General features: G+C 35.8%; 6 protein-coding genes across 8 annotated transcripts; 3 read left to right on the top strand and 3 right to left on the bottom strand.

Annotated features, from left to right (window-relative positions):
• The first annotated feature begins 242 nt into the window (after window positions 1-242).
• LOC100259632 (psbP domain-containing protein 1, chloroplastic) lies at window positions 243-3,193 on the top strand. Its single transcript, XM_002281412.5, has 3 exons — window positions 243-513; window positions 2,161-2,595; window positions 2,845-3,193. The coding sequence occupies exons 1-3, from the start codon at window positions 322-324 to the stop codon at window positions 3,064-3,066; spliced, it is 849 nt and encodes a 282-aa protein (XP_002281448.2). The 5' UTR covers window positions 243-321; the 3' UTR covers window positions 3,067-3,193.
• Window positions 3,194-3,451: 258 nt separating this feature from the next.
• Window positions 3,452-8,891, bottom strand: LOC100251056 (AP-3 complex subunit mu). Its single transcript, XM_002281392.4, has 8 exons — window positions 8,570-8,891; window positions 8,251-8,350; window positions 7,476-7,586; window positions 5,904-5,993; window positions 5,070-5,317; window positions 4,267-4,476; window positions 3,979-4,186; window positions 3,452-3,837 (listed from the first exon to the last, which is right to left on the bottom strand). Exons 1-8 carry the CDS (start codon window positions 8,602-8,604, stop codon window positions 3,592-3,594), a joined length of 1,248 nt encoding a protein of 415 aa, XP_002281428.1. The 5' UTR covers window positions 8,605-8,891; the 3' UTR covers window positions 3,452-3,591.
• Window positions 8,892-9,383: 492 nt separating this feature from the next.
• On the bottom strand, window positions 9,384-13,469 carry LOC100256212 (Golgi apparatus membrane protein-like protein ECHIDNA). Of its 2 annotated transcripts, XM_002281383.5 has the most exons (6): window positions 13,311-13,469; window positions 11,255-11,311; window positions 10,964-11,167; window positions 10,760-10,819; window positions 10,257-10,383; window positions 9,384-9,704 (listed from the first exon to the last, which is right to left on the bottom strand). In XM_002281383.5, the coding sequence occupies exons 1-6, from the start codon at window positions 13,323-13,325 to the stop codon at window positions 9,616-9,618; spliced, it is 552 nt and encodes a 183-aa protein (XP_002281419.1). In that variant the 5' UTR covers window positions 13,326-13,469; the 3' UTR covers window positions 9,384-9,615. The 2 variants fall into 2 exon arrangements, with proteins under 2 accessions (XP_002281419.1, XP_059598411.1); XM_059742428.1 differs by having other exon boundaries at window positions 9,384-10,383; window positions 13,311-13,415.
• A 994-nt stretch (window positions 13,470-14,463) lies between these two features.
• Window positions 14,464-18,666, top strand: LOC100261308 (chloroplast stem-loop binding protein of 41 kDa b, chloroplastic). Its single transcript, XM_002281359.5, has 10 exons — window positions 14,464-14,719; window positions 15,483-15,617; window positions 15,701-15,787; window positions 15,924-16,014; window positions 16,145-16,199; window positions 16,420-16,480; window positions 17,002-17,223; window positions 17,468-17,584; window positions 17,703-17,792; window positions 18,333-18,666. The coding sequence occupies exons 1-10, from the start codon at window positions 14,618-14,620 to the stop codon at window positions 18,507-18,509; spliced, it is 1,137 nt and encodes a 378-aa protein (XP_002281395.1). The 5' UTR covers window positions 14,464-14,617; the 3' UTR covers window positions 18,510-18,666.
• Window positions 18,667-19,666: 1,000 nt separating this feature from the next.
• Window positions 19,667-24,028, bottom strand: LOC100266512 (uncharacterized). 2 transcript variants are annotated; one of them, XM_010661418.3, is made up of 3 exons: window positions 23,914-24,028; window positions 23,500-23,750; window positions 19,667-20,243 (listed from the first exon to the last, which is right to left on the bottom strand). In XM_010661418.3, the coding sequence occupies exons 2-3, from the start codon at window positions 23,609-23,611 to the stop codon at window positions 20,026-20,028; spliced, it is 330 nt and encodes a 109-aa protein (XP_010659720.1). In that variant the 5' UTR covers window positions 23,612-23,750; window positions 23,914-24,028; the 3' UTR covers window positions 19,667-20,025. The 2 variants fall into 2 exon arrangements, with proteins under 2 accessions (XP_010659720.1, XP_010659721.1); XM_010661419.3 differs by having other exon boundaries at window positions 23,500-23,667.
• Window positions 20,802-22,933, top strand: LOC100244167 (galactinol synthase 2). Its single transcript, XM_002281333.5, has 4 exons — window positions 20,802-21,274; window positions 21,363-21,683; window positions 22,238-22,372; window positions 22,464-22,933. The coding sequence occupies exons 1-4, from the start codon at window positions 20,957-20,959 to the stop codon at window positions 22,662-22,664; spliced, it is 975 nt and encodes a 324-aa protein (XP_002281369.1). The 5' UTR covers window positions 20,802-20,956; the 3' UTR covers window positions 22,665-22,933.
• Window positions 24,029-24,560: the final 532 nt, after the last annotated feature.

Below are 24,560 nucleotides of genomic sequence, written 5' to 3'. Positions count from 1 at the left end.
ATCTAAAAAGTGTTTAAAAATTAAAAAATTAAAAAATTAAGTGTTCGAACAATTTTAAACATCCCAAAAATCATTTGTAGCGTTGAAACACGGACAAACACACTCTCAACTAAATTAGACCCCAAACATGACTAATTGCAACCTATAAGACGCTCTCAGTCAAAAAGGGGATCAGGCCCATTAACTTCTGAGCCCAAGGCTTAGGTCCATCAACCCCCAAGCTTGGGCTCACTAGCCTAAATAATCCAAATGTAGCTTTCACCCTCTCTCTCTCTATCCATTCTGTCAGTTCTCAGACTCTGTATCTTTGAGGTCTCGCCAATGGCTACAGTTCTCAACTCTCTTCTTCCACCTCCGACTCGCCGGTCTTCTTCTTCTTCTTCTTCCTCCTCAACTCAGCCCGCCGGTTCAACTCGCCCTACGATGTCGTTTCATTACCCAGATTTCCCCGCTCCATTTGCCACCACCAACTACTCCGCGAGTTCCCGCGCCATTTCTTGCCAATTACAAACTGTAATTTCTAGACACTTCGACTCCAATTCACTCTCTTTTGCCATCTAATTACCCCTGTTTGGTTGCGGAGAAAACGTGGGAAAATAAAGTAGAACAAAATTATGCTTTATGTATGCCTTCTGTCATTTTGTCTTCTGGGGTTATAAATAATGTGAAAAATCATAAGATTCTGGATTCTGACTTCCATGTTCTCACCAATTGAATGGATCTTAAAATGGGGTTTTCCTTTTTGTTGGATTTGGTAGTTGTGGCCTTTTTTTAGCTGTTTTGCATTTGAAGAACGTGATTGGAAACTTGGAATTTTTCTCATCCTTTTGAAGGTGAGAAATGGTTTCCCATCTGGGAAATTACTAAACCCTAATGCAAAGGCTAGTTCTATGATCTATATTTCATATGAATTATATTGTTAAGATTCTGGACTTTGATTTCCTGTCTTTTTCAGCATTTTCTCTGCATATTTTTGTGCAACTACTTAATTATTTTGTCAGACATTTTTTTGTTATCATATTATAAGACTCAAAAGAGAAAAATTGGCTGAGATCTTCACTTAGGTTTTGGCTGCATGGTTGGAAGTTAATTTGTAAGATTTGGACTGTTTTGGCAGATTCATAATGCACATAATATCCAGTATCCAGGCATTAATTGGGGTATTTGAAGTTGGTTTATGAAGAAGAATACTCAGAATATGATGACTCTGAGGATGAACTAATGACCTTGTCCATCTATGTGCATAACATGTTAGAATTTGATTAAGCCCTCGAGGCCTAACTCAAGTGGTAAGGGGTTGTGTGGTATTGTAGGAGGCATCAGGTTTGTGTCCCATTGGGGGCAAAAAAAAAAAAAGGATTAGGAATGAGGGTTACCATCTTCCATGACTTATAGGCTCTGTTTGGAACTTGGAAAGCAGGAAGGACAAGGCAAAATTTGAAAGGGAAGGTAATATAATGGTAAAAGGGGAGTATGGTGCAAGAAAATTTATGGGGTTTGATCTTTTTTTTGCTTTTCCTTCCTTTTTGCCTTCCTTTCTACTCTCTGAGAAGCAAAATGGTCTTAGGATTTGTTTGGATCTCCCAAAGAATGAGAGAAATGAAGATTTCTTGAAGGTATATAAGTTTCTAATTGTTTGATTATGATGGAAACTGGAAGGAGGATGAAAGCATTATGGGTATTATGAGAAATTCATACAACATGAGGTAAGTAGAAGGAATTTCCTCTCTAACACTTTCTTCTGTCTATTCCTTTCTAACAGTTAATTACCAGTCCAACTACCAAAATTATTAGACATTTACCTAAACCAGTAGGTCCTTGGGCGGATCCCATGTTAGCGCCAAGATGCTGGTTTTCATGGGCTAAAACTTGTATTTCATTTTCTTTTCATTTTTCCCTTCTCTTTCCTTCACGGTTTCTGAGCCAAAGGGAGCCTTAGGCTGCATTGATCTGACCGGTGTCCCACCTCTTATGTAGTATAGATTCATGAGCATTTGCTCTTGGTATTGTTTTTAGTGTTGACGCTCCCTTTGTTCCACAATGAGCTTATACATGTTCCTCAAAGTAGTATTCTTCATGTGTTTGCATACTCTCTACATTTTTGTGAAACTAACTAATCTGAAATGGCTTCTCACAATGCATTTTCTATCATATAATCAGACTAAAGGTTTTGCAGTTCTGAGGAGGGATGCAATGGCCTTGATCTTTTCAAGCTATATCTTCTCACGGGTTGGTCTTCATGATGTTGCGTTGGCTCAACCTTCAGTTGGGTTCAGGGAATATATAGATACTTTTGATGGTTATTCTTTCAAGTACCCTCAGAACTGGATTCAAGTTCGAGGCTCGGGTGCTGACATATTCTTCAGGGACCCTTTTGTTCTTGATGAGAATCTCTCTGTCGAGTTATCTTCTCCTTCGTCATCCAGGTACAAGAGTGTAGAAGATTTGGGTCAACCTCAAGAAGCTGGAAAGAAAGTACTTCAGCAATATTTGACTGAATTCATGTCTACCAGACTCGGTGTCAGGCGGGAATCAAACATTGTTTCTACATCTTCAAGAGTTGCTGATGATGGGCGGACGTATTATCAAGTTGAGGTATGGTATTCTTGATTGAATATGGAACTTGCATGCTATGAAACTTATAAATGGTTAGGATAGTTGATTCAGATGCGACTGGAGTTTGCCTGTTGCATCAGCTTGACCAGACAATCGATCAGGGTCATTGAGAATGAGCAGGAATGGAGAGGAAAAGGGATTGAAAACATTGAAGTATTCTTTCATTGGAATTGTGTTAATGTGTTTGTTTTTCTCCTCCTGATTCTTATCCCATGATATCATGTTCAGGTAAACATAAAGTCCTATGCAAACAACAATGAATTAGCTGTTATGCCAACGGACCGAGTAACTCGTTTGGAGTGGGATCGGCGGTATCTTTCAGTTCTTGGGGTTGAAAACAATCGCTTGTACGAATTGAGATTACAAACACCTGAAAGTGTATTTCTAGAAGAGGAAAATGAGCTTCGACAGGTCATGGATTCCTTCAGAGTAAACAAAGCATCTGGCTGACCAGTTTATCTATGATGACGGTTTTCTTTTCTCCCTTTTCCTAGATATGTACCAGTTTTCTGTTCTTTGTATGAAATTTGCAATTGCGGTTCCAGCAACTGTGATAATTCAATCGATCTTTCTCATCCATTTTGTGTATTTCCACTCTTCAATGCCGTTTAATTAGGGATAATCAAGATAATGTCTTATCAATTTTGAGTATATTGCATTCCTATCAGGTCTCTGCTAATGACACTTATCAGATTGTATCCTTAATCTTAGACTTGCTCCTTCTAGTATCACACAAAAGTAAAAAACCAACTCAAACATGCATAGCAGATAGAAATTTCATGGGAGCCAAACAAATATGGGAAAGTGGAAAATTGAGGGTAATGCCAACAAAAAAAAAAAAAAAACCATATAAAAAATTTTATTCAAGAAAGATATGTGAAATTCTTCATCTGTGCATTATAACATGGGACAACAACAAACAATACAATCCAGAAGCAGCATGGTTCAAAATTAACTTCAACAGAGAGTTGAAAGCTATGACCTTACTTCGTATTGACCCGCCTGTGTGAGAGCTCGAAAACCTTTGTATGGGCGACTTGGTAGATTCTTTATATCCAATGTATCTATTTGCAGGCCAGAGAGAGCAACTCCCATGATCCTGAAGCCCACTTGGAATGTGGGAAATACATGAAGGCGCTCCATGCCTGTCTCAAGTGTTAGGGTTCCAGACAGTGAAGGGGCTTTATCCTTGGGAATTCGCCCAATGGACCAAGAGCAGGTCTGCAGAAACATATTAGCAGCAAATTATAAGTACTGAGTTGATAGAATAGCATGGTTTTCTCAGCATTAACTTTGTGTTTTGGCTGCAAGTGAATAAACCTGATCATAAGTCCAGTAGTATCAGTCCTATCAAGTGAGTACCTTATTGGCAAGGATGCTGACTGTTCCATGATTAGAAGACAGATTTGCTGATAGAATACAAGGAGGTAGTTGGAATTGGACGGTTACTGAGTCAATTGTTTTTCCAGGATCGCTTCGTATGCCAACCAACACACTGAGTCGACATGTCCCAGCGTCTGATGTTAGCTGCGGCTTTACATATATTGGGGTACTCCTCAACTTTTTGACCCTGAAAAGAAATGAGAATGAGTTAAACAGAAAAGACTATATGATAAGAATTCTTATGAGCTGTTAGATTTTTCCATGCACCTGTAACTCATGAGCTTAAACTGTCCATCAGGAGGCACAAATGAGAGAATGTTATTTGATTCCCATGGCCGAAACCGAACACAAGGATGGAATCTCACATCATTCAGAATGGAAGGGTTTGCAAATGAGAGTGTTAAATCAGGAAGGCCAGAAAGGTGGGAGTTCACTTCCACTTCTCCATATATCTCACATTTCACCAGTATCCCATCCCTGAGCACCATAACCAAATGGGTAAGTTTTTTTTCAACCTACAAGTATAAATGTGAGAAAAGTATAGTTGCTAGTTTGTGCAAGCCAGACATAAAGAACAATCAAGATAGGGAAGCAACAGCTTCAAATAAGTCATACCTATTTCAATTCCAAAAAAAAAAAAAAAGAAGCAAAATTAAAAAATAGTATCAATTTTGGGAGACAGAAGGGCATGCAATTCCAGACCTCAAGGAGATTGATAAAAACTCATCATCATCCATTAAATTCCAAAAAAAAAAACATTATCCATTTGAGTTGCTGCATCTTCCATCTCTGTTTGGAAAACATTATATACCATGGGCTGGAAATATTCTGCACAGTTGTGTTAATGATGATAAACATACATATGTGTGTGTAAAATCTCAGATTCTATGAGTAGATAGAAACAGAAAAACTATAGTAGAAACAAAAATCTCAGATCCAGAATTCAGATTTGGACTACAAATTCACCAAATTTTCATGTTACTAATCCATAAAAATCCTAAGGCCAAACACCAATTAGAAAACCTAGATGAAAAGGACAGAAGATTTAAAGAAAATTTAGTTGTATAGACCTATTTATGACTGCATCCATTTCTTCAAGAAGATCAACATAAACCTCATTGTTTGCATGCTTTGGCTCTGTACTTCTCCATGGAACACAAGATGCTGTTGCGCCTGGAAGAGTGTTGCTTACATTAGAACTGTTACCAGTCACAACACCCAATACTTTGCTAACAATATTTGGTAGAGCGATCATCTCCCTTAGAATGTTAGGTTCTGTTGTCAGAGGGAAGCCGTTGTCTATCATCTCATCCAGAAGCTGCAGGTTACACCAAATATATCTATCATTTTCACTTTGTCCAAAACTTTGGGTAACATGGAAAAACCAATCTGATGAAAAGAAACAGAAAAAGGGGAAATGGGGAAAGAGGATGGGAGCACATACACAAGTTGAATTCACTTTTTGTATGATACAAAAACAAAATGAATTTAACATAGTTACCCTAATAGAATACTTTTCAAATTTAACCTATCTCTTTTTCTGGCTTCGATTTTGTGAGACTTTAATAACTAATTTTAATTTGAAAGGATCGATCTCCTTCAAATTTCATACTGAACTTTTGTTATATGAGTCTGAGTACTAATCCAAGGAAAGTGGATATTAAAAAAAAATCAAACGACAATCCAATCACTCTTACCAAGGTAATGAATAATATATTTTTTGGGGAACACACAAGGTTTGTAGTTTTTAATATATATATATATAACAGCAATTGAAGAACCTGTCAATTAGATGGAGCAAATTGATCATACATGGCTAACTGTTTGTAAGAAACTATTCTGAAGGATAGCTGTAAGTTCTCATAGATTACAATAGACACCAACAGAAGATCATATACAAATACCTCATAGACAATCACAAAGTTATCCTTGATCACGTCTTCATTCAACCCTCCAAGATAATCTGACAGGACATCTGCTACTCTGCAAAGAAACTAAAGTAAAAAGGTTAAAAGGTTAAGAGCTCTACACAGAAATAATGGCACTCTGAGTTGTAAAATGAAAGATGACTGTGTATGGCTAGACTTTACATCTCTTCAATAGAAGACCATATCAGAGTTGAGAATCTCATACAAAAGCAAGTACTCTTTTTATAAGATTCAGTTATGTACTCATTCAAGAACATAAAATTTAAGATCTCCTATCATTTCGTTCCTTTTTTTTTTGGCACATCTGCACTTTGCTTACAGATGCCAAATGCATTGGGATTAATCTGGTGCTGGATTAACATGCACATGCCAACTGGGTTCACCAAGCAACAAGCTAATAACATATTCATGAGGCATGGTTGGAACTTTCCAAAAGTCCAGAGTCTCATGTATTAATGCTAAGCAGCAGCATTCTGTTGAATTCATTGAGAACATCACAACCAAGCACCTATGTGTGCATTTGGTTCATATGATATGGAGATCAGAAAAGAGTATCCCATTCGAATATACTAATGCAAAATGATAACCATATCCCTAAGTTGTGCCTTAAGAAAAGAATGACCATGGTGTTTGATAATAATTCAGAATGATGAGGGTGCACATAAATTTGAATTGTAAGGAAAAAAAATAATGAGCATATCCCAAATTTCCAATTCCCATTCCCTTCCTTACATATAATGAAATCAGAAAGTTGATAACTAGATAGTAGATATCCCATTTTCAGAAAGTTGATAACATATTCATGAGGCATGGTTGGAACTTTCCAAAAGTCTAGAGTCTCATGTATTAATGCTAAGCAGCAGCATTCTGTTGAATTCATTGAGAACATCACAACCAAGCACCTATGTGTGCATTTGGTTCATATGATATGGAGATCAGAAAAGAGTATCCCATTCGAATATACTAATGCAAAATGATAACCATATCCCTAAGTTGTGCCTTAAGAAAAGAATGACCATGGTGTTTGATAATAATTCAGAATGATGAGGGTGCACATAAATTTGAATTGTAAGGAAAAAAAATAATGAGCATATCCCAAATTTCCAATTCCCATTCCCTTCCTTACATATAATGAAATCAGAAAGTTGATAACTAGATAGTAGATATCCCATTTTCAGTATGGAGGCACCCATTCCAAAACCTCCATTCCCATTTAACAAATGCTCGAAAGGTTGATTTCTCCCAGCTCCTCTACAGATAGAATGAAATGTAAACTTTTTCTATGGTCATCTAAATGGATACAATGGGAAACTACCATTCTGTGGCAGAGAATCTAAAAGGGAAGTACAGAGGCTCAAAACGAGAACAAACAATATCTATCATGTGGAGGGATATATACATCAAATTCAAGTTCTTATTGTGGCAAGATACTATCTAAGAGCAACCCATGTTCTAGCAATCAAATTAGTGAACAGTAATCACTTAAAATTCCTCATGCCAAGAAAAATATAGTCCAGAGGAAGAAAGAAAAAAGGAAAGATAGCTCACCTCAATGCCCATTAAAGGAGGCATTTCAACTTGGGTGCAGGCTAAGAATGTGATTCCCTCACGAGTAATTTGGAAAATGTAATGTGTTGGTGAAGCAATTACTGGTGGAAGCTATTAACCACAAAGTAGACAAAGAACGTGACTTGATTATATTAACATTAAAACAAAATTAGACATAAAAGCTATGAAAAAATAATAAAAAAACTTAAAATAATGCTCCATTTGGTTTCTAAGAAAATGTAAGAAAAGAAAAGGAACTAAAAACCAGGACCAGCTGAACTGGGGATAACAAAAGTACATGGATTAGTTGAGACGGGTCTGTTTTATTTTATGAAAACCAAAACAACGGGAACCATAAAACCCAGTATTTAATTTCTTTTATTTTCTCAGCAGCCAAACGGGGAGAAAAAATTGAACCAATAAAGAAATCATGAATAAGGGGCCACGAAGCAAACAAAGCACATAAAAATTATATCAACATTGAAACAAAACCAGAACTAAAAATTATCATTAAACAAAAAAAAGAAAAAAACACTGAAAAAATGCTCCGTTTGGTTGCTAAGAAAATGCGAGAAAAGAAAAGTAACAAAGAACAGGAGGAACTGAACTGGGGCTAATTAAACTGAATGGCTTAGTTTCGACGGGTCTATTTCATTTTCTGAAAACCAAAACAACATGAACCATAAAACCCAGAATTTCAATTTCTTTCATTTTTCTCAGCAGCCAAACAGGGATTAAAAATTAAACCAACAAAGAAATCATGAGTAAGGGGTACCTTGGTTGAATCAGCTTGGGAGACAGTCTGTTCCCAGAACCAATCACATATGGATCGATCAACCCGGTGTCCGGTGAGCTGTTTCTCCAGCATTACCTCTCTGTAAACAATCACCAAATCACAGCAATTCTTACAATTCCTCCCCGTCAATTCAATTGAACAAAGAAAATGGATCAAATTTGAAATTGGGGTACAAAACGAATCAGGACTAGTTCGGGGTTGAATTTGTTCTGGGGTTCACATGAATGCAAGTCTTCAAATCAAATCCAAGCAAACAAACCAACAAAAACCCAGAAAAGAGTGAAATTTGATTTCATACCCAGAATCAGAAAGAAGAAAAATACACTGCAACATGGCTCTCGCTTCGCGGGGTCGACAGAAACAAAGAAGAGATGGGGTATGGCTTCGTGGGAAACTCCACTGGAGATGCCAAGCCTTCTGTTTGAAGAGAGTTCAAACGACCGCTCCGAACGTGCCCGAGAAGAATGGTAAATATAATTTCTTTATCTAAAAAATTAAAAATAATTGTTTCTTCCCTGATTTTGCATTAATAATCATTAAAATAAAAAAATAAACAATCAAGGAGAAGTAGTTCGAGTGAATTTTGCCGGTTTCTACTCAGATAAATAGTTTTAGTGAAAATATTGAAAGTGTTTTTAAAATAATAACTTATTAAATCAATTTTCAAAATTTTAAAATTTATCAAATATTAATTTTTTCTTAAAAATATTTTTTAATTAAAATTACTTTTTAAAATTATTATCAATCAGACGCGTTATAATTAAAAAAAAATATATATATATATATATAAAAGGCATTTTCACCTTTACAAAAAAAAAATTCCATGAAACCTAAATCCATATCCACTATATCATGGGTTTTTTTATTCCTTAGGAATAAATTTATAAACAAAATTTTATTCCTAAAAGCATTGTAAAACCTAATTTGTAAAATTATTATCCAATTAATCCTGGACATTTTGAGAAAAATTATATTTAACTTAAAAATAAATAAATCCCATATAGTTTAATATGACATCAGCCCTTGTTTTGCAGTTATTTTGTGTAAAATTTTTAAAAATATTTTCTAAAATTTTCAATCATTTTTTAGACTAAAATTATTTCCTAAAAGCCTTGTCAATAAAAGTGCTATTGAGTTTTGACAGAGTGAAAATGTTCATCATACAAAACGTTTAAGATCCCAGAAAAAAAAAAAATATAAAGAAAACGTCATAAAGAGCATCTGGGTCTTCCCTGTGATATATCTCCAAGGAGCTTATCAAGAACCAAGTTTGATACAATCCGGTACAGTAACAATGTACATGCCATCACCCACTTCCCAGCTTCCATCTTTCTCTCTGAAAACTCAGACCACGCTGAATGCCGACTGTAATGTGGATGAAACCCGTGAAGCGATGGTCTGGGAGGCAAATGCCTGAATCTGCTTCTTGGCATCTGAGAGGAACAAGAAGTAAAGAATGAACAAGATTGAGAAGCCACAAGAGACTGAAAAGATTGGCTATGATAGTAGTAATAGTGCCAGAAACTGAAATGATAAAAAGATAAAATCAAAGAAGCTGAACAAACAGTCTGAAAGAGGATAGTTATGTTGACTAGCTTAACCATCTTTAGTGCAATCAAGAAGGGTATGTCAGGACATCCCGTGGATATGAATGCCAATATCAGTATAACTGGATAAATGATACCATACAACATCATTAAATATCTAGTTACAAAGAGCTTTAGGTTCTAATTTGTCATTTGGCTCGATTTAGGGCCACATCAAGTTACTCCACATATATTTCCTGTGCCATGGCTAGTTATTTGGTAATTGGTACTAAGTGAAATCCTAAATGCATAGTTTCTACATGAAGATGAAACAATAATCCTACGGTCGTTTAAAGTGGAACATTTACAGATTACATAAATGTGTGAAGATCACATTTTGGCAAACAAGATTAGGAGGGTATTGAATTATGATCCAAGTCCAAAAGACTGCTTGCTCACCTTTGCGGCATTTGGTAAAGCCAATAATATTTGCAAGGCTGAGGGTTAAACAAACCCCTACAACTAGCAGATAGTCAGCTTGAAACCTTACGAGAGAGAATATCCCGAGCAAGATCCATACAACCGCCTACAAAATAAAAGGACAACAACCTTAGAGAACCAAATTTAACAGAAATTTTTTGCTTATAGTCAATAAACTACAAAATATGCCTTAAAACCCTTAACTCAGACCAGGCATGAACCTGCAGCACCAATTTTTAAATATTTATCACTTTTTAATATTATGCCTATATTTTCAGCTCAAGTATTTGTTGCATTTTCAAGTTCTTCATAAGAGTCTTAAAATGAAATTTTTTATTAACATCTTACTTTTTCAATATAGTTCTGAATTCTACTAGTTTGCATGTGTTGGATTATTTTCAGCAACTGCATGCATATCCCAGAACTTCCATATGGAAGCTATACTAAGGATATTAGTAGGTTATGATCAAATCTTTACTCACCGCAAGGTAAAGGGTCCACCAGAATAGCCATGAATCCTTCTTGTTCATCCGAGCCAATGACTGTATCAGCAACAATGATAAAGATATTACCCAATGATAAAATTCATGCATAAGGACTCCAGAACAAGCCATCAGCATTTCATTCAATGGTGATCAAGGGAAAAGAAACTCATAACAAAAGTCCTATGAAATGCCAATACCAACCTCTTGGTCAAGGCATTCAAATCTCCACACACTCTCTCCTAGATCATTTATTTCGTTCCACCACCTCAAACCAACTAAGATGCGCCCACTCACATTCTTGACTACCCAGAAATCCAAAGCAGCAAGGAGTACAGTCACCACAAATATAATGACAAAGCTATCAACGAAAATGGTAGAAAGTATGTAAAACGCCAAAGATGCAGCCTGCCAAAGACAAGAAACATAATGTGATGGAGTTGAATGTGCACAATAGAGAAGAAAATGCAAATGACAGAGTAAACGGAACTAGACCTTGAAGAGGACGTGAAAGAAACAAATCTTTGGGTGGGCGTAGTTTTCCCCTGGAGGCTGTGCATCATAAAATAAAACAAAACTTATTTAGAAAAAAGAATAACTTCAATAAGAAATTAGAATGAGAAATAAGCAAGCCGCTATCAAGAAACCCCATTCAGATGTTCCACTTTGACCAAACAGAATTCCTACCTTCTGCCTACCGTATAATTATTAGAAAAAGTAGTAATTGAAGAGGGTCCAGAGTTCATGTTAAAATCCAAAATACATTGAGAGAAATTCATGATAGACATAATCCCTTCATTAGGATCCTTCAACATTGGTTCCCACCATAGCTGTATAAGTCGTGAGAGTATGATGTGTGTCTATATCATTTCAAAGAAGTTAAAAGGAACTAAGAACAAAGAAAAAAAAGGAAGAATGGTGAAATAATCATTTTTCCATCCATGTAGCTCTAAAAGAAAAAGTAGAGATGTCCAAGCAGCCAAGAGATGGGTGCTTCTCCCTTTTATATGATTCTGGATTCTTCTTCTAGTTACTTACTTCAAACTAAAAGGGGTCTAAGGGTTGATTCTTTGTCTATGATTGATTTCATCGATTGGTTAGGCTGTCCGTAAGGGGAGGGCTTTCTTGTTTCTGCTCGGTGCTCACTTGTATACTTCATGTGTACTTAGTGTTGCCTTTTTTGGCTTTTCAATTTAATACACTTTTACCTATCAAAAAAGAAATTTCTCCTCACGGAATGGATTTGAGTGAGTGAAAAAATCATTGAAATACCCCATGCAGCCTTCTTGTTGATTATGAGATCATTTCATGAATTCAGAAAAGTCTAGAATGTCAATTTCAAAGGATGCAACATCAAAATACTTCCTAACATATTCCCACTAATTACATTCTTACTTCGACCATTTTCCAAGCCAAAAAGTTTACACACACATCACAGAAATCAGAAACTAGTTCTATGAAACACAATTTAACAAATTATAGCAACCATTGATATTTTAAGCAGAAGACAGAATTAGCAGGCAAATTATTTTTGCACCGTAATAGAAAGGTGTAAACAGCTACACCGAATACATTCCAGATTCTAGTCTCCATAAAAATTTATTGTGGTCTTCCCTAGATCACAAAATTTTAGACATTAAATTTCTGCATAAATCAAACCCATGGTCAACATTGCATTTCATTCAACCATAAGAAACGCAAATTATCAGTTTGGTTACTGATAAAACTTTAAATCGCACGGTTTTGAATTAAACCAAGTCAACCAAAACTAATATAACTAGCTCAGTTATTGTGAGTTCTTCTCATTTTCTTGGTTGCCAATTCTAGCAACTAGGTGTATGTTATGTAGAAGACAGTATTTTCAGGCAAAATTGCTTTTTCTAGCTAATTAAAAGGTGCAAACTGCTAACGCAATACATTCTAAATTCTAGTTCTCATGTAGATTTCTTCTGGTTTTCCATAGATCACAGATTTTTTGAGACATGAAATTTCAGCATAAATCAAAACCATGGTCAATATTATATTTCCTTCCTCATTGCAAACCCAAATTTTCAGTTTGATTGCCGAGAAAAATGCTGGACGATTAAAGAAAATATTAAAACTTTTGATCACGGAGTTTGGAATTAAAGCAAGTTGACAGCTCAATCGAACCTAATGTAACTAACACAGTTACGGTGAGTTTCTTCTTATTTTCTTCTAAACCAAACAACATCAATTCTAGACATCACCAAAAATAAAATAAAATAAAATCGAGCTTTCCTTCTACAAAATCGAATATAAGGAACACCCGTAGCAAACCCAAATTATCAGTTTGGTTGCCGAGAAAACCCAAATTAAAACTTGGAATCGCAGGGTTTTGAATCAAACCAACCCGTCCGCTCCACCAAACCTAATAAACTAGCTTAATTACCTGATTTTGTCCTCATTTTCTCGGAAACCAAACTACACCAAATCTAGAAATTAGCATTTCAGAGATTTTCCCATTTCAAATAAATAGAAAGAAACAAGGGCGTATAGATTGAGAAACCTTAACCTAGCTGAGTCAACTCACCTGGTTCTGATCCATCCCGAAATTTGAAGAGATTGAAAGACCTTCTATGGATCTCTGTGTTACGAAGAAAAATAAGTAGGCCAAAAAATCTCCCTTATTATATAAATAAAAGTAATAATTAATTATAATTATATCCCAATTTAAAAAAATTTATGCTATATTATTTTTATTTTAAAAAAAAAAATTGTTAGAATTAATATAGATGAAATTTTTATCTTACATAAATATTTTTTGAATTTTGATTTACAATTTTGCATGTATACTTGTTAAATTTAATTAATTAATTAATTTCGTATTATTATTTTTAAATTTTTCGTCTAAATATTTTATCATATTAAATTTATTTTCATAAGACTTAAAAAAAATTAGTGAGTGTTTAGAAAAAATTCATATTTTTTGTCTTTAAAATATAAAATAACATAAATCTATGCCTTTAAAAATCATTTTTTAAGAATTTTAAAATTTAAGTTAGTAATTTTTTTTTATACGTTAATGTTTTTAAACTGTTTTTAAAATCATTACTCTTTTTAAAGTAAATTTATAAAAATTCTTATAACTTATACAAAAGTAATAAATATTATTATTCCAATAGGATTTGTTTAATAATATTTTTAATTTAAAATTTTTAAATAATTATTATAAATGGTTTTGCACAAACTTTTAATAGCAACATTTATTTTGAAAACTTCGTTTTAAAAATTAGTTTTCTCAATTTATTATTTACGAAGACACTTCAATATTATTATTTTTGCTTTGAATTGTTTTTTAAAACCCTTTTCACGTTTATTTGGAAAACTCTATTTTAAAAATTAGTTTTCTCAAATTATTATCTATGAAGACACTTCAATATTACTTTTTTGCTTTCAATTATTTTTCAAAACACTTTGTAAACATTACAAAATCTAGTTATAAAACACTTTAATTTTATTGTAATATAATTATTTTAAGTGTTTAGAACATGTTTTATGCAAATTGTTTGAATCTAAAATTTGTTCAATATGTTTTTGAAGATAGAAAAATGTTTTTTCTTTAACAAAAATAGAGATTAATTATTTCAATTAATGATACGTTGTTTTTTTTTTTTTTTTTTTTTCACTCTTTTTAATGCTTTGGCAACAGAGGAAGGAGAGGGGGTGATGGTATTCTTTGAATGAGAGGCTGTGGATATAAGTTATAACAAAGTAAGGTGGGTCATTGTCTTATCCTAAGCCAAATCAACAAGAAGAGATGGGCAGAGAGAAACCCTCTCAAACACACACTCAAAACTCTATACTCCTTTCAACCCAACTCCCTCATCATAAGGAGTCATGGCAAGGTTGGTGGTGCAGCATCAGAATCAACCTTCTTTCTCCCTTCTCCCCTCCTCTCTCTCTGACTTCAATGGCATCAGACTCACTAATCACATTCAGGTTCTCTCTTTTCCTCAACCCTTTTGTAGAAAACTTTGGTGATTTCATTGACATTGTGTGGTTTTGTTGGGGGACTTGGTGAATTGTTGCTGGGAACTTTGCAAAATCATTGGAATACGTGTTTAGGTTTTAATTTTCAGCACATCCACTTGTTCAAAAACACAGAAAACCCATTACGTAGTTTGAAACAATTGAGTTGATTCAACCCATCATTTCCATGAATTGGGTTTTGAGTTTGCAAGTAGTGGAAGGTATCTTCAAGCCTTGTGGACGGTATAATCTGATTTTCTTTAACTTCTGCAGCTTAGAACTCGTAAATTTTTTATATGTGACAATCTAATTGTAATATCAATAGGGGTCAGAATGGTTTGTGTATATGTCTCAAACAAGTGAAAAAGAAAATCAAAGGAACATATCTTTAGGTTTTAGTTTTCAGCTAATCCACAAGTTCAAAACAGCGAAAACCCTTCACTTGTTTGAGTTCAATTTGCTTGAAACAACTGAATTGATTCAATTCACCATTTCCATCAATTGGGTATTGAGTAAGTGAATAGTAAAAGATATCAAGTATAGCAGGAATTCAGCTTCCCATATGTGGAGGGTGGGCTTATAATCTGATTTTCTTTAACTTCTGCAGATTAGAACTCATTAAGCTTTCCGGATATATCAACATATTTCAAGTGTCAGAATGGTTTATCTATCTATTTTCCAATTTGCTTTGTAATAATAACATGTGTTTTGTAATATCTGTGTTTGGTTGCAGTGTAGGAGAAAGGTATGCCAGCCAAAAGGGGCATTACATGTTACGGCATCAGGTGAAAAGAAAATCCTTATGATGGGAGGCACTCGATTTATCGGTGTGTTTCTGGCAAGGCTTCTTGTCAAAGAGGGTCATCAGGTATTGAAAATATGGTTTCTAACAATAGGAAAACCGATTCTTTTGACTGTTAGAATGATTGAAGCACAAATTATTACTGGCAGGTGACTCTGTTTACTAGAGGAAAAGCAGCCATCACCCAACAGTTGCCAGGTGAATCAGACAAGGATTATGCTGAATTTTCTTCCAAGGTATATTATGTACCTTGTCTACATGAATTCTCACTCCTTCATCCCCGGTTTCATTAGTATTCATTCTCTCTTGAGGAATGACCAGCATGTTCCAAGTGCATGAAAGTTGTTTCTTGATTTTTTTTTTCTTTGGTAGGTTTTGCATTTGAAAGGAGACAGAAAGGACTTTGAATTTGTGAAAACCAGTCTTGCAGCTGAAGGCTTTGATGTTGTCTACGATATAAATGGTGTGTGCAATGTACTTGATATATCTCTGCTTTCAATGAGAGACACATTCTGTTTTCTTCTTTTGAGTTCAGTCATTATTTATGAGTATATTTGACATTTTACTTACAAGAAAACAAATATCTGACATAGGACGAGAGGCAGTTGAAATAGAACCGATATTGGATGCACTACCAAACCTACAACAGTAAGTTTTCTTAACAATCTAAAGTTGATTGTAAATTTGTAACTGATGCAGTCTGATCATCCATGCATAAGATCCTTGGATGATGTATTTTCAATGCTCTTTTGGCATTTGAAACTGAATCATACTTGTTTCCTGTGATGGTAATCACACATAGACTAAGATAACTTGGTAGAGGGCTTGATGTTTGTGTTAGTAACCTAAGGTTTTTACCAAATCTCAGGTACATATACTGCTCTTCAGCTGGTGTTTATAAGAAATCCGATCTTCTACCACATTGTGAGGTAAGCTTGTGATCACACCTGTTTTTATGAGAGCTTGGACCTTACCTGAAGGCTTAAGTGTGACTTTGAAACCATGAACCATATTCGGAATTTACTCACAACAACAAGTTTTAGAGATTTAGAGAATTCTGAGAATTATTTGGGCTTTTTCAAAGATGGGATTTCAAGAATTATTTGGGGTCTAACACCCTCTTTCAGACACCTCATACTCAGTTAATGATTTCAATATTTGAGAGATTTGAGCTAGCCTGGCAAAAATAGTGGGAATATCCTCTATTCTAGACTTAATTTAGGGTATTAAATGATTAGAGCTGGGCCAAGTTCAATCTAGATCAAGCTCTGGTTAGCCTTCGTTTGTTGTTTACAGCCCTACATTATTGACAGTAGACTTACAAATGGGTGTTCATGATACGATAAATTCCTGCAAACTTTCATGTTCTTTTTTCCTCTCCAATACTATGTTTTCCCCCTTTGCCTAGAATTTTTCGATATTACTGCTGACCTGTTGGTGGCTTGTGTAGACCGATGCAGTTGACCCAAAGAGCAGGCACAAGGGGAAGCTCGAGACAGAGAGCTTGCTGGATTCAAGGGGTGTTAACTGGACTTCTATAAGGCCTGTCTATATCTATGGACCCTTGAATTACAACCCTGTTGAAGAATGGTTCTTCCACCGGTTGAAAGCAGGTCGCCCAATTCCAATCCCCAACTCAGGAATTCAGATAACCCAACTGGGTCATGTTAAGGTTAGTGAAACTGCAATCCCAGTATCTCAGGACGGAACAACTCCAAGTCACACTGAAGTCCCACTGAAGTCCTGGTTTTTTCTTTAAAAAAAAAAACACACTCGGAACTGCTAACACCTCCTTTTTCTTCGACACAACCTTCAGCCAGGATGTAACATGGTGTGACAAAAATTTGTATTTATGATTTATGTTTGCTGAATGGAAGCAAGTTTCTCTAATGTGGTTTAACTCGAACACCTCCCAGGATTTGGCAAAGGCTTTTCTCCTGGTTCTTAGTAATGAGAAAGCCAGCAAGCAAGTCTTCAACATTTCTGGTGAAAAATACGTCACTTTTGATGGATTGGCAAGGGCATGTGCAAAGGTAACCCTGAAAATATGCTTACAAAATGGGAAAAAAAAGAAACCGAAAACTAAAGAACTTTATGAAATGGTTGGAGTTCTATGATTATCTTCACGTGTTTGTTTTGTGTGTCTTATAGGGTGCCGGGTTTCCTGAGCCTGAGATTGTTCACTACAACCCCAAGGAGTTCGATTTTGGCAAAAAGAAAGCATTCCCATTCCGTGACCAGGTAAAAATGGACTTCCTAACATGCAATTCCGATATGGGCTTACCAGAAAACTTCTCTATCAGTGAAAACTATTTCATTGATTCATGTCTATTTCCATTCAAACCGCAATTAGTTGGGTGTTTGATTTTTCCCACGTTTTCCAACCAATATGAGAAGAATCTTACCAAGTTGCTCCTTCAGTAACCAATCACATTGCAGATTGTTTTCCGTCTACATCAGATGATATGAACAATTTGAACAGTTCAGATTTTTCTACACGCTGGACATAAATGCTTGAAAACGATATTTTTCAAAGGTTTTACCGAGTCATTACATTGCAAATTGAAGCCCAGTCCTGGCATTTTGCCCAGGACTGAATCTTATGGCTAGAAATGTAGCCTCATTTGTAGCATTTTCATCAGTTTCTTCCTAATAAAATGCAGCATTGCATTACAAATCAAAGTCAAATCCTGGGATTTTGACCTGGGACTGAATCTTATAGCTAGAAATGGAGCCTTGGTATTGACATTTTCATCTGTTTTTTTTCCTGATGAACCGCAGCATTTCTTTGCATCAATTGAGAAAGCAAAGAGCGTTCTTGGGTGGAAACCCGAATTCGACCTGGTGGAAGGTCTTGCAGATTCATACAACCTGGATTTTGGCAGGGGGACGTTCAGGAAAGAGGCTGATTTCTCTACAGATGACATAATTCTTGGAAAGAGTCTAGTCCTTACTTAAATCATTCACCTGGTTTCTGTGTTTCGCTCAAGTTCTTTAGGAAATGATCACATTATTGGTTGAGATGTCAACAGAAAGACTTTGAGATTTCATTGATGGTGTAATTTGTATCTATATTTGGAAATGGGAATCAAGAGAAAATGAATTCACACGAGAATCCTTGTTGGGATGGAAATCATTTTCCTGGAAAAGAAACCAAAAAACAAACATGAAAAAAATCAGATGAAATTTGCAGTCTAAAGCCTTGTTTGGGACTGGGATTTATAATTAAGGATTCTATCTGGACACTTTTTTAGCATTTGAGACGTTTCCAAACAGGACTTAACACTTTCTATATGCCTTATTTAAAAAATGACCCTAAAATTAGAGGGCATCACAATCAATCAAATCAAAATAGCTAATCTAAAATAACACCAAAACAAAATGAATGGTCATCAGCAATCCCAAAAAGGAGAATTATTTAGGGTTTGATTTTAGGGGTGGAAAATTTAGAAAAATATAAATAAAAATAACTATTTTTTTTTTCATACTTATTTTGGATATTTGTGGAAATATTCTCATGGTGGATAAATGTTCAATTCTAATTTATTTGAAAATGACCCAAGAATCTAATATATGTATTACCTTGATTCTCAATTGAATTCGTTGACCATCAAAATCATAATATTAAAATTACACCAAAAAAAGAAGAACAAATCAATCCAAGATTGCATATCAAAGTGGTTGTTGAATGGGTCTATCAGTATTTATTCATTAAAAAAAATGTCCAATATAAAATATTTTCCATAAATAAATTCTCATATCTACAAGAAGAGCATTAGAAACGGTCCAATTGATTTTTATTAAATTACCATATCCAAATATCACTTTCATTAGCAAAACAAATCCAAGAATTTCTGTCACAAAGATTTGATAGCATGTTAACTTTTTATTGTTTTTTTTTTTTTAATAAGGGAAATTTGTCAAATTATAAAATCCAAAGTTCATAAATTAATTTTTTTATCTTTTTAATAATTATTCATTTTTATTTTAAAATATAAATAAATTAATTAATATTTTTTAATTTCAAAGCTTTGGGTACCATTTTTTTATTTAGAAAAAGGAAGAATCTAAGAATATTCCACGATATTCTTTACGAGTCAAAGAAACTTCCAATAAATTCCATGAAAAAAACATTATCTTCACATTTAATTCACTGCCTTAATTCACAAGTAATCGACTTTCCACTGTTTTAGTCTATGGTCCAAAAGAAATCATTATTTATACATTATCCATTACACTTAATCCACACTTATTCCACACTTTAGGGCAACTAACATAACTATAAGATCTTTCCAGACATGTGGGATCTTTACACGTGGCAAATCACCGTCCTCTACATGGGATTCTGCCACGTACAGGCTCCTTCTGACGCCTTCAATCTTCACACAAATAACTACCACTGGCCCCCACTTCACCTGTTCCGAAAATGGAACAATAAAAAATGACAGACGTGTGCTTTTTCGACGCGTGGCAGTCACATGCCTCGTGGCACGACAAGCGGCGGCTTTCGTGTATAGGGTTTACACGCCTGGTCGGTGAGGATAGGGAGCGGCGGTGAAGCGGTGGCCTTTTTCTGAAACACCAAATTTACCCCTGAATGAAACTTCGCGAGAGTGAGGGATCTGGTGTGTCGCATATCGTGGGTGTAGAAAGTTGCCGACATATCTGAACCGTTGATTATGCGTGAAACGCCTAAAAATGAATCAAATCATCATTTTATATGTAAATATACTTATAGATTTTTCATATTTTGATCGACATCGATTTTGGAGCGTTCAGATTGATCCTTTATGGTTATTGGTTGGATTCACACCTCATAATTTGTACATGTGAAACACACAATGAATTCCTTTTAAAATTAATCTTTTTTTGCTCTAACAACTACCCTAACAAATGAAACCGACCTTAACATCACAAGAATTACAACCATAACATGGATTCAAATATGTAATTACAAAAACAATCAAGGGCAATTTAGTAATATGAGCAGAATATTCCACTAGATTCGATTGCCTCTGACTGGAGTCCAGATTTTTTCTAACATCGTCGGATTGGAATCCCCGCCACGCGTACGGGGGGATTATTCTAGGGAGAGGGGTAACGCAGGAATCTAAGGAAAGGAAAACGACGTCGTTTTAGTGGAAAATTGGGGAAAGCGACAAATGAAACGACGGCGTTTTGAGGAGAAAACCCAGTGGACAATTGGATTCCATGTATTGATCCACCTCATACTTCACATTTTCATATGATTTTCTTGATTCAATCCAACCACCCTCAATGCCTATATAAACACCACACTACACCACCCAAAATCTACAACAAACTCACAATTTGATCCAAACAACTTTCAACTTTCCCACATTTTCTCTCATTTTCTCTCTAGTTTTCTTTGGTTGAAGGCTCTAATGGCTCCTACTTTGGCTTCTGCAACTGGTTTGGCCAAGGCTGCCAGCATTTCCAGCCGGGCATATGTGACGTTCTTGGCCGGAAACGGCGACTACGTGAAGGGCGTGGTGGGGCTGGCCAAGGGGCTGAGAAAGGTGAAAACCGCATACCCACTTGTGGTGGCGGTACTGCCGGACGTCCCGGCGGAGCACCGCCGCATTCTGGAGGACCAGGGCTGCGTCGTCAGGGAGATCGAGCCGGTGAACCCGCCGGAGAACCAGACCCAGTTCGCCATGGCCTACTACGTCATCAACTACTCCAAACTCCGCATCTGGGAGGTGGGTCTTTAGCCATTTCATCAAATTTTCACCCTCTGATTCTTCATTGACTTGTTCTAATTCTGGGTTCTTTTTTTTTTGTTTTCAGTTTGTGGAATACAGTAAGATGATATACTTGGACGGAGACATACAGGTGTTTGGTAACATAGACCATTTGTTTGATTTGGATGATGGGTATTTCTATGCTGTGATGGACTGTTTCTGTGAGAAGACGTGGAGCAACTCGCCGCAGTACAAGATTGGGTACTGCCAGCAGTGCCCGGAGAAGGTGAAGTGGCCGGCGGAGATGGGTCCAGCACCCCCTCTCTACTTCAACGCCGGCATGTTTGTGTTTGAGCCTTGCCTCTCCGTCTATGATGATCTCCTTACCACTCTCAAGATCACAACTCCTACCTCCTTTGCCGAGCAGGTTTGTCAAATTCCATGAGGGTGTTTTGTCATTTTAGCTAGTTTAGGATCTGTTTGGCTTGAAAATCGTGTTTTTTGTTATCCTTGATTTCCGTTTTTCTGTTCTAAAAACGCGGGTTTTGTTCTTTTTCTTTAAAGCTTGAATTACACTAAACTGATTTATCGTTTTACTTGCTTTCACTGAAAACATGTTTTCAAAAAACACATGCCCCTTGGTGCAACACTTGAGGGCATGTTTGTCATTTCAAACTGATTTCGGGTATGTTTGGCTCAACTGTTTTCTTTCTTCCTGTTATAAAAATATTCCGGGGATTTTGGGGCCTTGTCCTTTTCAAACACCTCCCTGGATTAGGTTTCGGTTTTTTCTACTTTGGTGCATGCCAAACTGTTTCTTTTGGCTTCTTGCTTTCTTAAAACTGAAAATTCTTACACAACTCAACCATGTCAACATTTCCCAGGAAACAGCCAAACAGGGGCTCAGTTTCTTGTCCATGAAACTTTTCCTTTTCAGTTGTATCATCTAATACCTACCATTTTGTATATTTCTGTTTGCAGGACTATTTGAATATGTTCTTCAGGGACATCTACAGGCCCATTCCACCCACCTACAACCTTGTTTTAGCCATGCTATGGCGCCACCCAGAGAACATTGACCTTCAAAGAACCAATGTTGTTCACTATTGTGCTGCTGTAAGTATCATTTCTAAGTCCGGAATTAATCCGTAAACCCTAAATCCACAACCCTAGACCGGTTTATAATAAATCTGTATTGGATTTCCAGGGTTCAAAGCCATGGAGGTATACTGGGAAGGAGGAGAACATGGAGAGGGAGGATATAAAGATGTTGGTGAAGAAGTGGTGGGATACATACAATGACGAGAGCTTGGATTACAGGAACTCATCTGCAGACGGAAAGCCATTCACGGTGGCGCTTTCAGAGGCCGGCGTAGTCCACTACTTTGCCGCCCCATCGGCTGCCTAGATCGGTTGCTTAAGCTTAGTTTATATATATAGGAGTTTAATTTTAGCAGTTGGGTTTGGTTTGAAGCCAGGTTGAACATATTCTTCTTCTTCTTCTAAAGTTTTAAGTCTAGAAGAAGGGTTGTATTAGGAGGATTTATAAGGTTGATGACTGTTTTTCTTTTTTGGTTGATTGGAATTTGTTGGGTTTATGAATATTTGATGATACGAATGTAACAAAAGCATAGAATTCCTATCTATATATATAATTGATTCTTAAGTTTCTTTCAATTTTATTTCTTGAAGCTATTTTTGCATACAAGTTGTAGTATCGAGAAAGCAGAGCCAATTGATCCAACACTACCTACTGAAGCCAAAAACATGGATCCCCTTTGTTGCTGAGAAATTCAAATTTGAGCCTCAAATATTCGCTATTTATTGCCTGAGGAAACTTAAACCTTCAATACTCTGAGTCGAATACTCTCTCATTTTTTTCCTCAGGTTTCTCTCCAACCAAACTATAACTAGCGAAAATTTAATCTCTACTTAAGCGAAAATGAGAAGCATAATGAAACTAAAAATAAAAATAAAAATCAGCTATTATCATCTGATTCCACTCGGTCACTGACCTAGGATTAGATCTACACTATTCAAATTTCTCAGTAAGAACGAAAACACAAAACTCCACCGAGTCAAACCTTATTGAATCATTTTCACTATCTTAGTTGAGTAATGAATTCTCTTTCCTTCAGTTTCCTACATTTTCCCGGGATCCATACGGAGAACCAACACAACATAAAGCAAAATCTTCAAATTTCAATTTTTTTTAATCAAGTTAGATGAAAATCCAGGCATACCAGTGAGTGATTGGAAGCAACGGAGATCGAATGCATCCGCTTCAAGGAGTTCGATCCCTGAGCAACCCATAGTCGGCGATAATGCTGAGAAATCGCATGCATCGAATGCCATAAACTCGCCGATCGCAAGCTATCATTCGTGTCCATCCGTACGGCCGATCCATAATCCTAAGCATTCATACACAACGTCAGACCACCATTTGTTTCCCTAGAAAACAGCGTCCACAAAAATTTTCCGAACTGAACTCCATCTGTAAAAGATATATCTTTCCTAAGAAAGAATCTTACAGGAGCGACCAATTTACCCTCAAGCTCTGAATAGTTGCAACAAAATGAAAATTTTTCCTTTTTTATTTTCTCAGAGAAAGTTTTCACAGAAAATGATTTCCGTGGAAATGTAAAGGAGATTCTTACCTCGTAGAAGATTAATCCTCCGGATTTGTTGATGATGTACACTGTGAATCGCAGCCACTGCAAATCGTTTTCCAGAATTCCAAGAAATGTAGAAAGAAAACGAACTATATGCCACCATGCATCTCTTTTCGAAAAATTGGGTCCAACCCAACATTTGGGTCGGGCCCAAATAATATTGGGTTTGTTTCTAATTGGGCCAGTTTGTAAATTCCTTTATCCGGCTTAAATCTTGAAATATAAAGAACCAGCATGGGGCAGACTAATAGCCTTCCTCAACAAGGCTTAGTTAATTTCTCTCTCGGAATTTGGATCATGGATTCGGGCCTTGGATCAATCCCCGAACTTTTTCAGCCTTATATATACCTCGAGGAATGACCTCCGAAACATTTTGCCCTATCATCTTCCAAACATTTTGCCATATATATATATATACACATTTTATTTAAGGTAAATTGTAACCATACTCAACTTAATTTGGGTTTAAGATCTGACTTATGTATGCTTGGATGCATTTAAAATCTTTCCAAACCCCTTTCTAGTTGAATCTTCCATACATTCTTAAGAATTGTACATACATTCAAAACAATCATACATTTGGTTTGAGTTGAACAGTGACCATATTTAACTTACTAAAGTTCAATTGTGAT

The sequence above is a fragment of the Vitis vinifera genome, chromosome 14, assembly GCF_030704535.1.
Source record: "Vitis vinifera cultivar Pinot Noir 40024 chromosome 14, ASM3070453v1".
NCBI lineage: Eukaryota > Viridiplantae > Streptophyta > Magnoliopsida > Vitales > Vitaceae > Vitis > Vitis vinifera.
Note: the sequence above shows the minus strand (reverse complement) of the source record. Positions and strands in the feature narration are given on the sequence as shown.

Bases quoted from the DNA above. Each gene is read 5' to 3' on its own strand.
- LOC100266512 (XM_010661418.3), bottom strand. From the start codon at position 23,611: ATGGCATTCGATGCATGCGATTTCTCAGCATTATCGCCGACTATGGGT. The intron at 20,244-23,499 runs GTATGCCTGGAT...ATTCATTTTTAG, and splicing joins TTGCTTCCAATCACTCACTG to GCGTTTCACGCATAATCAAC.
- LOC100261308 (XM_002281359.5), top strand. From the start codon at position 14,618: ATGGCAAGGTTGGTGGTGCAGCATCAGAATCAACCTTCTTTCTCCCTT. The intron at 15,788-15,923 runs GTATATTATGTA...TTTCTTTGGTAG, and splicing joins ATGCTGAATTTTCTTCCAAG to GTTTTGCATTTGAAAGGAGA. The intron at 17,585-17,702 runs GTAACCCTGAAA...TGTGTCTTATAG, and splicing joins TGGCAAGGGCATGTGCAAAG to GGTGCCGGGTTTCCTGAGCC.
- LOC100259632 (XM_002281412.5), top strand. From the start codon at position 322: ATGGCTACAGTTCTCAACTCTCTTCTTCCACCTCCGACTCGCCGGTCT. The intron at 514-2,160 runs GTAATTTCTAGA...TCATATAATCAG, and splicing joins TTTCTTGCCAATTACAAACT to ACTAAAGGTTTTGCAGTTCT. The intron at 2,596-2,844 runs GTATGGTATTCT...TATCATGTTCAG, and splicing joins GGACGTATTATCAAGTTGAG to GTAAACATAAAGTCCTATGC.
- LOC100251056 (XM_002281392.4), bottom strand. From the start codon at position 8,604: ATGTTGCAGTGTATTTTTCTTCTTTCTGATTCTGG. The intron at 5,994-7,475 runs GTGAGCTATCTT...TTTTTACTTTAG, and splicing joins CTCCTTTAATGGGCATTGAG to TTTCTTTGCAGAGTAGCAGA. The intron at 4,477-5,069 runs GTCTATACAACT...TATGGTGCTCAG, and splicing joins ATGGATGCAGTCATAAATAG to GGATGGGATACTGGTGAAAT.
- LOC100244167 (XM_002281333.5), top strand. From the start codon at position 20,957: ATGGCTCCTACTTTGGCTTCTGCAACTGGTTTGGCCAAGGCTGCCAGC. The intron at 21,275-21,362 runs GTGGGTCTTTAG...TTTTGTTTTCAG, and splicing joins CCAAACTCCGCATCTGGGAG to TTTGTGGAATACAGTAAGAT. The intron at 21,684-22,237 runs GTTTGTCAAATT...TTCTGTTTGCAG, and splicing joins CTACCTCCTTTGCCGAGCAG to GACTATTTGAATATGTTCTT.
- LOC100256212 (XM_059742428.1), bottom strand. The intron at 11,168-11,254 runs GTCTAGTTCCGT...TGTCTTTGGCAG, and splicing joins TCTTTCACGTCCTCTTCAAG to GCTGCATCTTTGGCGTTTTA. The intron at 10,820-10,963 runs GTTGGTATTGGC...TTGCTGATACAG, and splicing joins TTGAATGCCTTGACCAAGAG to TCATTGGCTCGGATGAACAA.